The following is a 14645-nucleotide window of genomic DNA, read 5'->3' on the forward strand; positions in this document are numbered from 1 at the left end:
ATAATAGTTTACAAAATAAGAATCAGAATCAGATTGTTTCAAACAAATGTAGATGATATGATGTCACTATTTGGAGACTAAAAACTGAAACTGAAATTTAACATTACTGTTTGTTTATAGAATTTGTGGTAGATTCTCGGTAAACCACTCGTGTTCATCAGCTTAATAATTAAATTGTTTTCTCTATATAAATAGTGAACAATTATGTAATTTGATTCTATTATCGAGTCATTATTAAATCGATTTTTCTATTCGAAAATTTCATAATAAATTTTAAGTGGATCCTCCAAAAAACTATTATAAGCCATTGGTCTGTGCCTGTGTGTATAGTCTTATTGTTCCTAGAAATATCGAAATTATTCAATGAATACCGTACGCCTAATATTGGATATGATCTTTGGTTAAAACTTCTTAAGACTTTATATACAAGAATCAATTTCAGCAACAAAAATCCTCTCAAATTTTGAAACTCGATTTTTTGTTATTTCAAGGGCTGTAATTCCGAAACAAATGGTTTCATAGTGCTTCATCTATTTGAAAAATTGATAAGAAGGACAATATCGTTCTGCATCTTTAATCAAGAGCGGATTCCAATGTTAAATGTGCGGATTCTTTCAAAACGTGTGGTAGATGATAAATTACATTACATGATTTTCTTTCAGGATTTCTATTTCCAACAACTATTTCCATTTTCAGATTATCAATGAAAAATAGTCTTTTTTTCAGTTCATGAGTTCGGTTTACGTAACGATTAGAACAATTTTATATATTTGTACCGATACCTGATGCTTAATTTTTACCCATTTCGATATGTAATGCTTATTTTTGGTCACGAAGCGGAATAAAAGACTGTTCTCTAGGTAAATTATATTTAATAATTTATTATAATTATTTCTAAAATTACTTCTGGGATATTTGTTGATAATTAAAAATATAATATTAAACTTATAAAACAGTTATTCTCTTCAACTTCTTCGTCAAAAGTACAAGTACAGCTTTTAATTAACCTTGAGAAACTAACTCTAAAAGTTGTACACCCGTTTGTCAAGACCAAAAAATATGCTCATATAGAGAGGCATTATTAGTAAAAAATCTGTATAGTTTTTAAGTTATGATATAAAATATGTGACTTTTAGTCAATTTCTAAGTTTAACACAATAAAAAAGTTATAGCTTTGACAGCGAATATCTGTTTTACTATAGGCGGGAAAAAAATTTTGAACTGAGCAATACTTAAGGGAGTGGTTAAAAAATGATAATGCATTCAAAGAAAATTTCCCTTAATACAAATATACAAAACATTTCCCTTAAAATCTTTTTAAAATAATAATTAATTTACTCATTTTTTTCTTTTCGTTACAGAGTATTTAAGAAATCATCTCCTAACAATAAACTTACATTATATTTATGTAGTCGAGATTTGGTTGTATCTGGAGGTCGTATTGATAGACTGCAAGGTGTACTATTAATTGACCCAGAATATATAGAAGACCGTAAAGTATATGGACAAATCACATTAACATTTCGGTAAGTAATTAGGTACATAAAGAACTACATGCGAAAGTGTTGTATCTTGGATCACAATTTAAATTAATTGTTAAATGACAATCGATAAAAATGAACCTTATGTTACTATGTGATCCAAGAAAATATACTGTGACTTTACATTATGAGGAAAACTAGAAAATATGGATTTTTATAATTATTTATTTACAAGTTGTCAATTGATTGGTTTGCATAGCATACTCTCTGGTTATTGGTAGGTAAGTTGTTATACCATATTCTAGTTTTGAGCATAACGATAAATTTTGAGGAAGTAAAGTTTCATATACGCAAAATTATGAACCTTGAATCTAAGAACGTAATGTACCTTGAATCTCCAGCCTCAATTACTTTGTTTATTGACCAAGAATGAATAGCACTTTAGCTTTTGTATGTGATCTTGAAATATGCTAACCTATGGATATAATTTTATAAATGTGATCAAAATAAATGTAACATTAAATTCCTACCTCTAATAAATGATCACTGGTACAGTATGTTGTTTTGATCCACCTAATACAACGGTACATCTTTTCAAATTATATATCTTCTCAACCTTTTAAGTTGTGTTTAAAACTGAAATATTGTAACAGTACAACCAAAAGTATGCAGTGGATTTAACACGCAAAAGACAAAAGATAATTTTTTATCAACATTAACATCAAAACTTTAGTTTCTATTATATGAAAACCAAAGCACATGGTTTAGTTAACTATTTCGATACCGATTATAATTGCTGTGACATCCTGAAGGGTGATCCAAGATGCATTGTAACCAAGGTACCACACACTCTAATCTCTTTTAATTTATTTATTTTCATAAAAAAATTATATTATATTTTCATTTGGTAACTATTTTATTAGCGTGTGTGCGTGTTTTATCATATTATATAACACGGTATATTTAAGTATAATTTACTTATTAAAATTATGTATTTGCCTATGACTCATTACATGAACTATATTCTTCCAAATGGTGCAATTTAATCTTAGGTAATAAATATGATTAAGTTCAATCAATTATGTTAGGAAATATCGACTAGAATTTAATCATATTATGTTTGTATTTATTTAATCATCATATTAATATCGTGCAATTTTTATTTCCTGGCCGATTATAAATAACTTTCATAGGAGATATTATTTAATAATTTTAATGATTTTCTTCTCTTTAGTGATTGATGCAGAATCGCTTATAAAATATTTTCAAATGTCCAGCATCTTTACATCTCTCTCCTAACGCGAGCTTCCCAAAATTGACCAGCCCGAATTAAACGAACTAGCATTAAATCTATCCAGTTTGAGTGAATAAGGGTTAGCCTTTTTAGGTAGCTCTGGTAATTTCTTAAGAACCTTGAATATCCAATCTTTAAATAGTAGCATATGCAGTGGAAGGCTTTCAATCTTTTCTCTCAAAGTGTAAATGCAGCTAAGCTTTCAACTGCACTTTATTCCATGTATTGGCATTTTTTTATGTTCATTTCATGTTCATTTCCGTCTTTGATTTCTAAAACTAACACATCTTGACCTTAACAAATCACTTCAATATCAAATCAGAAGATTGTGTACATCCAATTACAATCAATATGCTTTAGGAAAAAATTCGAAAACAAATTATCGAAATAACAAAATATGGTTGTTAACCCCAAAGGTTTACATGTTTTGCCCTACATGTTGTTCAAAATCATACACTTAGCTCTTTAATTTGAGTGTTTCAACTCATATATACAGACTGTCACGAATGTAATTGGCTTTGTATTAGATGGCACTACTGTTTACTACTAGATAATACATATAAAGCTATCTAAAACATAGATATGCAGAATTATACCATGTTGTTGTTTATAGTGAAAGCCATTCGCAGCCGCCAAATATGTTATAAGAATAGGGATTTTCATCATTCGCTGACTTCGTTTTTTCGTAAAAACAATAATAAGTTAGACTATGATAGAAGATATTTGATATTCATTTTATCACATTGGTTATCAATCATTGTGTACGAAACACAAGTGAATCGTAATTTTATAATGAAAAGCCCTATTTGTCTATTTCCCAAATTTTTAACTTTTTTAAATTTTAGACTTCAAAGGTGCTTTAGACTTTTCTAAACGTGCTTATTAGTGATTCAGGAAGAGATTCTGATTATACAATATATAGTAAAGATGTCTTTACTGAAATCAATAAGTAATTAAAAAATCAAAATTGCACATAAGTCATAGAAACGAATATATTATTGGAAATGAGAAAGAAACTTTGTGACTTGTTTGTGAAAAATTGTGTAAAAGTATTCATGGAACGTAATTTTTTCAATCTAGTCTTTTTTTTTTTTTTTAAATTTATGTATATGTTAAGGATATGTGATTGAATAGTAGCATTTATGATCTAATAGTATTAGATAGTAGCCCGGTCATGACTGCACGGCCATAAACGACATATAAAGACCAATAATATTAAAATTATCAATGAAATCTATACAAATAGGCTGACTTTTCTCAGAGACGCTAGTAACACAGTTCTAAACTGTTTATTTAGAAATAGGCGTCTATACCATTAGTTATAAATTTTCAACGGCATTTATTTAAAAAAAAATAACTTGCTACATAAAAACCAATTTGTAAATGATAAAACTTTATCGATTTCGGAAATGCACTTTAAGAATAAGTATACACACATGAATGATGAAAGTAATAAGAAGATTAAAGACTTTCATTAAAATATACACTATGCTTCAAAACACCTTTGAACGTTGTTATTACATTGCTGTATGTTAAACTTTATTTTCTTAGAATAACCTACTTTGAGAAACTTTACAACATTTTGAATATAGAAGTAAGAGGAAGTGGCATATCATATTTAGTATTGGTGTTAGAGCCTCCTCTTAAAATGAGTATGAGATCTATTTCTGGCCTATTTAAAATATCTGCTACAATGAAAATAAATTTTTTACAACTAGCGGCAACTCGTGCATAGACTACAAGCCCTATAGGCAAGTTTCAGGTTTTATACCTTTAAATGGGAAAGTAAAAAAATAAATGAGTCGATAGGGCATTTTCTAGAGGAGTATCCTGGCACCGCTGGCGAGTATCGAGATATGTTAGTGAATCTCAATATTAAATCTGCTCTCGATATTCTCAACACCCACGGTATTTCCAAAATTAAGCATATTTTCCAATAAATAAAATATATTTTGGATAAAAAAACAAATGTTGTGTGTATTTTCATCGATGATATTTATTTTTGTTTTAAATGTTTTTTATTTTTATTTTAATGTTTTTTTTTTTTTTATATTTCGAATTGAGTTTGTACCTTTACAAGATACAAACAGTGATTATTATTGTCTTTGATCATGTAAAACGCCAAATAAATAATAATAATAAGAATAATTGGTTACAGGTATGGTCGAGAAGATGAAGAAGTTATGGGATTAAAGTTTTGTAATGAGGCAATAATGTGCCTTGCTCAACTTTATCCACCAAGTGTGCTTGGACCATGCCAAGAAATGAATACCCCTTTACAGGTAAGCAAAAAAAATTATAATTCTTTTTCTAAATACAAAGTATCTATCATAAATGTAGTGTAAGTGAAGAAATTACCGTTTAAAAATGTCTATCTAGAAAATGGTTAAGTGACTGTATACGAATGGCAAGTTTTAATTTTGATCAATAATTTATACTATCGTGATCAAAGAAAGCTATGAAGCTACTTACAAAAATTTAGAAATTTTGTATTACATTGATACATTTTATTGATGAGGGCATATTTGAACGTTTATAATCGATACATTTACCGTAGAAGAATTGAATCACGCCTGTCACATGAATATATTGAGTCTGTCAAATGTAAGTGAAGAGTCTAAACCAATTTTGAAAAAAAAAACCAATTGTATTTGTGAAAATCGTTCGAAGAATTCGAAATTTTTTAATTGAGCACAATCTAAAGTTTGATTAATAATTTTTTTTTTTAATTTTAAAACGAATATACTTAAAAAACAAATATTAGAGTTATTTTTTCCAAAATTATACAAAACAGGATGTTTGTTATCCGAAATTTTATATTTTAAAATATCACCCCATTGAGAAATGTTTAAACTTTAAACCGCTATTATAGCGAAACATTTTTTTCTCATTTTCCAGATTTTTGTTTAAAAAACTATTTATAATAATAAGCTCGGAATAATGGAGCCATTTATTAAGTTTTAGTAATCTTATATATTACTAGCTGTTACCCGCCCGCTTTGCTGGGCAACATCCCCACTTGCACCCCTCCCTCCACATTTCCTTGCGTTGGATAACAGTTTTGTAATGTACACGTCATGCTCTTTTATTGGATACCCCACTTAGGTATATTTGTAAATATTCGATATTTCCTTCCCACTTTCTCGCTACACCTTTCTACCCTCCGAAGGTTAAAAAAATTTCTAAATGTAATTTAAAACATTCTGACCAAGTTTTGAACTATTAAAAGTCATAATTGAAAAATATGAATTTTTTATTCATGAACACCCCCGCAACCCCCCTTGTGGGAGGAATTGCGTAAAATCCGTTCTTAGCTGACCTCTACTTGGCAAAAGGAATATTCCTCCCAAATTTCAAATCTCTAGGTCTTATAGTTCCAGAGATATCGTGATGAGTGACTATCTATCTATCTATCTATTTCTATAGAAAGTCTCCTATATATTTATAGATTCCTTATTTCTTCATCAATTTCCATGATATTCCTTATTTTAAAGCTAATCGTGCAAGCTAATGACAAAAACTTGACCCATGGTTTAAAAATATACCGCAACGATTTGTTGCACCGATTTTATTTTTAAGATTTAATTTTGTTCAGTTTCTAATTTGTTTAACATGTCTGTAACAAAAGTGCCCATACAAAACAAAAAGAAAGTTAATTACTGTTCATATTTTGTATCATTTCTGTATTATTTTTCTAGCCTGTTTTTAGCCAAGGATACCCCATTGAAAAATTCTGCATTGTACTTGTACGAAAAAAAAAAAAAAAAAAAATTCAAAAAAATAAAGGCAAATTAATCAAGACTTATCTTAACAGTATTGTAGTTTTCGATAATTAAATAATGGATTGTACTTGTATGCAAAAGCAATGCGTATTATCTATGTCAGAGAATGTCACTTCTTCCCACGTCCCACGGCCAATCTGAGACCTTTTTTAATGCTCAGAAAAATTATTTCGATAAGCCTTTGCTGTGCTTTAAAATACTACCTGACAGAGAATTATCTAGCCTTCTCATCAAAATCAACGCTTAGAGAGGCCAAAAAGCAGCTATGAGGTACGAAATTTCTCTAAATAAACTATATGTTTGGGAAGTTTTCGTTTTTAACTGATTTTTAGTTAGGGATCAAATATGCAAACACACTTTAATCTTAATTAGTCTTCCGGTCTTGGAACTTAACTAATTTGGTATTAAAAAGATAAATAGTTGAATGGAAACAACTGCTAAACGAAAATGATTTGAAGCAACTCAAACTGTAAAAGGGAGTGGTCGCGTTGGTACTGTGAGGAAATTAAATATAAATTTCGAAGAAAAAAATTTAATATTGAGTAAATTTATAGCTTTTTGGAAACTCAATTGTGCATAAGATTATTATTAGACTCACAGCATTTAGAAGACAGCGTGCGTTTGCGTTCTGCTCTCAATAAATATGGATTTTATTTGGAAACCTACTGTATATTTCTTTTATGTTTTCATTAGCAAATAAATAAGATAAAAAAAACATAATTTTCTTTAACATAAAAATATTTCATTGAGACGTTAAAAGGTAGCTTGATGGTGGTACGATGTTGGTAACATCAAATGTATACAACAACAAACACGAAAATAGCACAAGAAGAAGAGCAACGGTATAATCACTATAGTAGGGTTGTTGATATTTATTAATAAGGAAATGGTTACTATTAAAATAGAATATACATTTTGTATTTCTTGTGTATTCCTCTAAAAGGTTTTCCTACCGGATACAAAAGTACACATATACTCGCATATTATGTGCCCTCCCTAGGCAGGGTTTGGTTTGCCTTTGAAACATTCATTGGGACTGCAATCAAGCTCAATTGTTTCATTAAATTGATCAACTGAAAGCTTCCATTCAATTCTTTTTAATGTATTCTAAGTTAAAGTTTTTGAATCGAGCTTTGTAAAGAGAAAAAAAAAAGAGTTTCTCACTTCGACTTGTTTCTGTTAAAGATTGAAATGATATACGATAAACATTTTACTTTGGAAAAGAGCACAAATTGCTGTTTAGAAAGGTTTTTGTGTTTAACTACGTTTATGACAAAGTGTAATTTTTAATAAATATAAAATGCTCTACTATCTTCCCGTGTGTAGAGGACACAGAATGTTTCAAAATTATACTGACAAACTTTAAGAGGTTATAGGGGACATCAAAACAAACATTTTAAGATCGTAAATGTAGGCACCAAACCGCTTCGATCTCGAGATGACAGTTTTAATACAAAAACTACTGAAAACAAGCAATTGACTGGGTTAATTGAAATACCAGGTATAGACAGTGTTTATTACGCAGTAGTTTCATTTTTACATCATGTAAATAAACAAAGATAGTCACTTTAACACCACAAAGTAATAAGAGGATCTTTCTTCTCACTTCCTCAGTTACCGCAATATATGTGTAATGTTCTAACCTATTTTGCGCCTTCACGGGTAAACAGTGATGCTTACGAAAAAATGTTTCAAACAAAAGTTGCTCTTTTTATAAGGAACATTTTTTACATTCAAACCTGTATTCTAGGTAGGGGGATTTTAAAGCTTTGTCACGTTACATGTCAAAATCTAAAAAAAATTGGTTAGAACGTGAAAATTATACGTAAACAAATAACTTAAAAATATTACTAACTCGATCTGTATTTAAGTAGGCTTAAGACGTCTTGCTGTCCTACCGCTCTACGCGTCCGTTGTTTGTGAGACCTGCTGCAAGTGTCACCGTACATGTCATCGGCTTTTGAGTGGAAATAAACAAATTTTGAAACTACTTTTTTAATTTAATTATTTCTAAATATGTAACATCATACTAGTGGGAGGGTTTGGTTAAATCAGGGGCAGGGACGAGGGGTGGTTAAATCAGTTTTTAAGTTAAAAGGTAAAAATATTGATTTTTTGATTACTTTACCTCAATATGCCTTGTAGTTGCAACGAGCATATTATTCTAGATCTTCCTCGCTTAAAGTTTTTTAATCAACAGTTACAAAAAGTTAAAATAAAACAAGTGAAAACCAACAATTGACTGAGTTCATTGTTGAAATACTATGTATAGACAGTGTTATTTACACAATTGTTTGTTTTTTTTTCGTCATGTAAGTATAGAAAGATAGTCACTCTTAGATAGCCACAGTCGTGTATATATACCACTTGTGTGGTGTCGTAACACACATAACTGAAATTCCCATATAATACATACAGTATAATATTCTAACCTAATTTGCGCGCTCACAGGTAAATAGTGATGTTTACGCCAAAATGTTTCAAATGTTACAAAAGTTGTTTATTTTTTATAAGGAAAATTTTTCTTTTGTTATATCTCTAAACGGTGTTTTATATCTGAATATTTAAACTTTTGTTCTATCTCTAACGGTTTACAAGATGAGTCTTACGGACCCCAAGCCCAAATAACTTATGTTGCTCATTTACGAATTCAACGTTACATTTAATTACTACAGACAAGTGGTCAGAGGGAAAGACTACCGGAAATTGACTCTTTAGGTGATTTTATGAACACCTATAAGTTTTGTTCGTAGCATCAATATTTTTAAGCGTTGCAAACTTGGGACTGAACTCAGTATACCTTGATAAATTGCATGTATACATGGTATAAAAAGATAAAAAATACTGAATAAAATTGATTTCAACGAAACATCGATTCCATCATTCATTATAATACAAAACTTTCAAGTATTATATTTACATATTTACAATGTAAAAAATATTTATTCCCTGTATATGTGATTTTTTTTCATCAAAATCTCATAAGTGCATTTTCATTTTTATCAACAGAAGTAGAAACTCGTTGAAACTTGGATACTTAAAACAACTTATTTGATTTATATAAACTTTTCCAATCAGAAAAATGATTGCATTAATGAATTTCTTTGAAACTTTTTACCGGATATCAATAAATAAGATTGTATATTTAATTTGAATTTATTTAAATTTATTTTTAGAAGAGAAATTTTAACACAAAAAAGGGTAAAACCACGACAATTTCCGCAGTAAGATGGTTCGAGGTGCTGTTTTTTGCATTAAGTTCAAGAAGGTATTTTTTTACTTTGTGAATATTGAAGATTATTGGGAGATAATTTCCCTCGTTTGGGCATTAAATAATGCATAATTCCCACTTTTATAACATGCAAATATAACATAATAAAAAGTGATTAGAAAATGAATTTTTTAAATTTTTCTCTACGTTCCATGACTATTACAAGCATAATAAGAATAATAAAAAAAAAATTGTGATTTTTTTTTCAAAAAGTTTGCTTTTGAAATCAGGTTGCCCAGGTTGCCCAGGTCACCAGGCAACTAAAATGCTAAATTTCCTTGTATATTTGTAAACATTTTCTATAAACCTCGTTAAAAAGACAAAATCGAATCAAACTGATTTTTATTTAAGTAAGTTAATGTATTTCTAACATGAGACCACTTCTCGAGAGATTTGGCCAATTTATGTGTGAAATGTTAGCTGTGAAATCTCGATGTTGCAAAATTTTTGTGAAAATGTTCTCTCTGAATGAAATGATATGAAATAATGTAAGCTGCAAAAGTAGTAGCTGCCGTAGTTAATGCCATGAATTAAATAACCCGGAATCATTTAGATTACTTTAAACGGGGAAAATATAAAATGTATAATGATTGGAATAAAATAGACACACAGTAATCAGTCGGTAACGAAGTAAAATCACATGATTATCCAAACAATACTCTAGAGAATTAAATAGCCTCCTGTATCTTAGATACTATAAATGCATTGGTATAATGAATTTTCTTCCATGAAGTTATTATATTTATAATTTTTTTTTTTTTTACAGCTATCAATTTTAAATTGAATTAAAAACATAAAAATAATATAAATAACTGTGATATTGGCTTTATTGGAGAGCTTATTTTAATTAGTAAAGTATTAGTATAGCCAGAGTGTGGCTACACTATTTAAACACAAATGCTACATAATTAGCTCAAAATAACCTAATATCATTGCATTATGTGTTTAAATAACATCCATTATTTTTTGTAAAAAAATTGCTTAAATATTCTTCAGATAAAATAAAATAATTCGGGCTTTTTTGGGCGGTAATCATGGCAAGAAAAATTCACGAAATCAATGTAAAAGAAATATCATTAATTGTTTTGGTTGGATTAATTTTAGAATACTATGATACATTTTTCGGGCTATTACAACTCCTTCTTGTTTACCATATTTATTTTGAAAGGTGTGCCATACTGTAAGGTCTGAGGCAAGGTTTCATGATTTTCATGTAACCTTAATAAAGTAATAAAACAAGTGAAAACAAACAATAGAATGAGTTAATGTTGAAATACCAATTGTAGACAGTATATAAGTAACAAAAGATAGCTACTCTTAGATAGCCACACATAAATACATGTTACACACATATAACTGATATTCCTATACAACATGTGATATACAATCTGCGCCTAATTTGGAACCTCATGGGTAAACCACAATGTTTTCGAAAAAATGTTTCAAACAAAAGTTGTTACTTTTTTTTAAAAGGAACATTTTTTACATTTAAACTTTTGTTCTATCTTTAAAAGTTAACAAGATGGGTCCTACACAAGATCCAAGATCCAATGAACCTGCCTTGCATTTACGAACTCAATTTTACTTTTTACGTCCTAGGAACGCTATGAAAATATCAGCTTGATGGGCAGACGGAAAACCGGAAGTGGGCTACCCAGGTGTTATGAACACTTTTACCAAAATTTTGTTCGTAGCATTAATATTTGTAAGTGTTAGGACTAAACTTAGAATACTTTGATATATTTCATATATACAAGGTATAAAAATGATTATGGTAAAATAAATATGTTTGTATTTGTAATATAGGTTTTATTACTGAATTCTTTTTCTAAGAAATTATAAAAAATTACATTGTTAATTTTGTGCTTCTAAGCCATCATAAGTATACTCCCAAATTTTATTTAAAAAAAAAAGGACGGGACATATGCTTACATTTTAACATTAATGATGTGGGAGTTAAGCAAAATGGAATCTAGAAAACATATTATTATTAAAATCTTGAAGCTGAAAACCCTAATTACAATTCAACCTTCACTTTTTTTGAGACAAAAGGATCAGTGAACATAAAAAAAAACAAAACATAGAATATAAAAACTAGTAACAAGTGCCTTTGATATAAAATGCAGCAAGAATTTTTTAATCCTTTAGACATATTTCCGAATTTAGATTGATAGCCTACAATCATTCAGAGGACCTTTATGGTATCAGTGAGAATTTACTGCGGTTAGCTCATACACAACAATATTAGTGGTATACGAGTGAAGTTAACTCCTATATTGTAGCTTCCTAATTTTTAAACCATGTATACATATATGTAATGTATATCAAGGTGTACTAAGTGTAGTCCTAAGTTTGTAACACTTAAAAATAATGATGCTACGACCAAAATTTTGGTAAAGGTGTTCATAAAATCACCTACTTAGTTCATTTCCGATTGTCCAACTGTCTGTCCGTGTGTCATCACGATAATCAAAACCGAAAAGAGATATGACGATGAAATTTTTATTGCGTGCTTAGGACGTAAAAAGTGAGGTCGAGTTCGTAAAAGAGCAACATAGGTCAATTATATCATGGGTCCGTAGAGCCCATCTTGTAAACCGTTAGAGACAGAACAAAAGTTTAAATGTAATAAATGTTCCTTATAAACAAATAATCAACTTTTGTTTATAACAACATTTTTTAGTATACATCATTGTTTACCAGCGAGGGCGCAAAGAAGGCGTAAATTTTATAGTATGCATTATATAGAAATATCATGAATGTATGTGTGACATGTATGCATGTGTAATGTGACAGTGTAATCAACACTGTCTATACATGGTATTTTAACAATTAATTCAATCAATTGTTTGTTTACACTTGTTTATAATTTATCTTAGCAAGAACAACCAGTTTATGGGAAAACTCGGACATACATGATCATTATTATTTAAAAAATTGTTCTATAATAAATAATATGAACTTTTATTATGAATAATAAAATAACTTATTATGGTAAACTTAAAAATACAGTTTTTGTAGGCGAACTTAAAGAAAAGTTTTGCATAAGGAAAAGCAATAAAACAGCAATGAAAATTAAATTGAATGTGTTAAAAAAAAAAAAAAACTGTTATCAACATTTGTTCAGCTTAAACTTGTGTAGATTTACTTTGTGGTGTGTACTTAGAAGAACTTATTTTATAATTACTGATTATGTGCTGTGCTTATATTTAAATGATGTATGGGAGACTAAGAGAGACAGTTTTTAAAGTTTTGAATATTTTATATAATAAAATTAGCACCAGATAGACCAGAATTTATTTGTGTATTTACGTAATAAGTTAAAAATGTTGGTTAATATTTTTTATATTAATATTTTTTATAATTATGTATAGGAAATGTAAGTTTGATGGAAAAGAAGTTGTTAATAGCAAACAAAATAAATTACAAAATATAACAACATGGACGTTTGATCGTTTTTCTTCTGCACTCTTTTCATATCTCTGGTGACGTTAATCGCAGCTCTTTTAGATCGAAAACTGAACAAGTTCAAAATAAATTCAACTGAAATATTTCATACCAAAAAACAACCACTCTTCATAAATCTCTTAATAAGTGAACTTAACCGTTGAGAACTTCTAGGAATATTATAAATTACAATTACATATCAAATACATGTGCATAAATTAAGGAAAAAAACTTTCATCACATTTTCGATTTTTGAAAATAGTAGATATTTTTTTTTAAATTTTGAGATGTGTTTTCTAACAATGGTTAGTTTTTAGATGAAACATGTGTGATACCCTTTTTTGTTTGATTTGACCTAAAAAATGCAATAGTATTATTTTCGAAACAAACAATTTTGGGCCAGTTTTTAAAAATTTAAACAATATTCGACAATATTTCCGGTTGTCAACATGCTATTTCGTATACAATAGCACATTTAACGAAAAATAAACCTATTTTACGTCGCTATAATTTTAAGGGCAGGGTGTCCGGTAAGTACCGCACGCTTTTGTTGCAACAGATAGGAAAAAAAATTATAAGACGATAAATTCTCTTCCATTTTTTGATACGAATCAGAAGTATTGTAACTAAAAATTCCAACCACTCGACTCAGACTGAGAGTGACTAATAGATCGGAAAATATCAGTAAAATGGAAATATTTATAATAAACAAAATTGTAGAAAATATACTATTATAATTTATCAATGAAAACAATTATTATGTTTACTGTATCAAAAAATTATTCTAAAGGTGATTTATGACATTTATATATTTGTTGTATAAAATAGAATTTATATAGATTATTTATATACATATAATAAATAGCAGGTACATATCAATACCTATCCCTATCCCTACATATTATAAATGTGAAAGTAAGGATGTTTGTTTGTTTGTTACGCTTTCACGCAAAAACTACCAAATGGTTTTTTATGAAACTGTACAGCAATATAGCTCATACATCAAATAACACATGAGCTATAATTTATAAAGATATATTAAAAAAATAAAATAAAATAAAATAAAATTTAATCAGACATTTACAATTTTAAATTATTATACAAATCTTTAATTTATCATCAAAATCATTTATCATAGATCTAGACCATCTATGATCATCATTTTGAACCATAAATTAAAGATTTCTGTAATAATTTAAAATAGTAAATGTCAAACTATTCATGGCTATCTTTTCTGATACACTCAATGAATTATGACTACTTATTTTACAATTTAAAAAATTGAAACTTGTGCATATCTTTTAGCTGCGTAATACAATCCGTTCAAATGTTATCGAAGGGGGATACGTGAAATCAAGAGAGGTGGAGGC

The 14645-nt window shown here is 28.7% G+C and overlaps 1 protein-coding gene across 1 annotated transcript in view; it reads left to right on the forward strand.

Annotated features, from left to right (window-relative positions):
- The first annotated feature begins 1447 nt into the window (after positions 1–1447).
- LOC123293717 (arrestin homolog) overlaps positions 1448–14645 on the forward strand; it is a 136678-nt gene continuing 123480 nt past the window's right edge. The window contains exons 1-2 of the mRNA XM_044874619.1: positions 1448–1526; positions 4934–5057. Of these exons, the coding sequence (XP_044730554.1) occupies positions 4959–5057 (99 nt within the window). The 5' untranslated portion in view covers positions 1448–1526; positions 4934–4958. The remainder of the gene's footprint in view (positions 1527–4933; positions 5058–14645) is intronic.

This window comes from Chrysoperla carnea, chromosome 2 (assembly GCF_905475395.1).
Source record: "Chrysoperla carnea chromosome 2, inChrCarn1.1, whole genome shotgun sequence".
Classification (NCBI taxonomy): Eukaryota; Metazoa; Arthropoda; class Insecta; order Neuroptera; family Chrysopidae; genus Chrysoperla; species Chrysoperla carnea.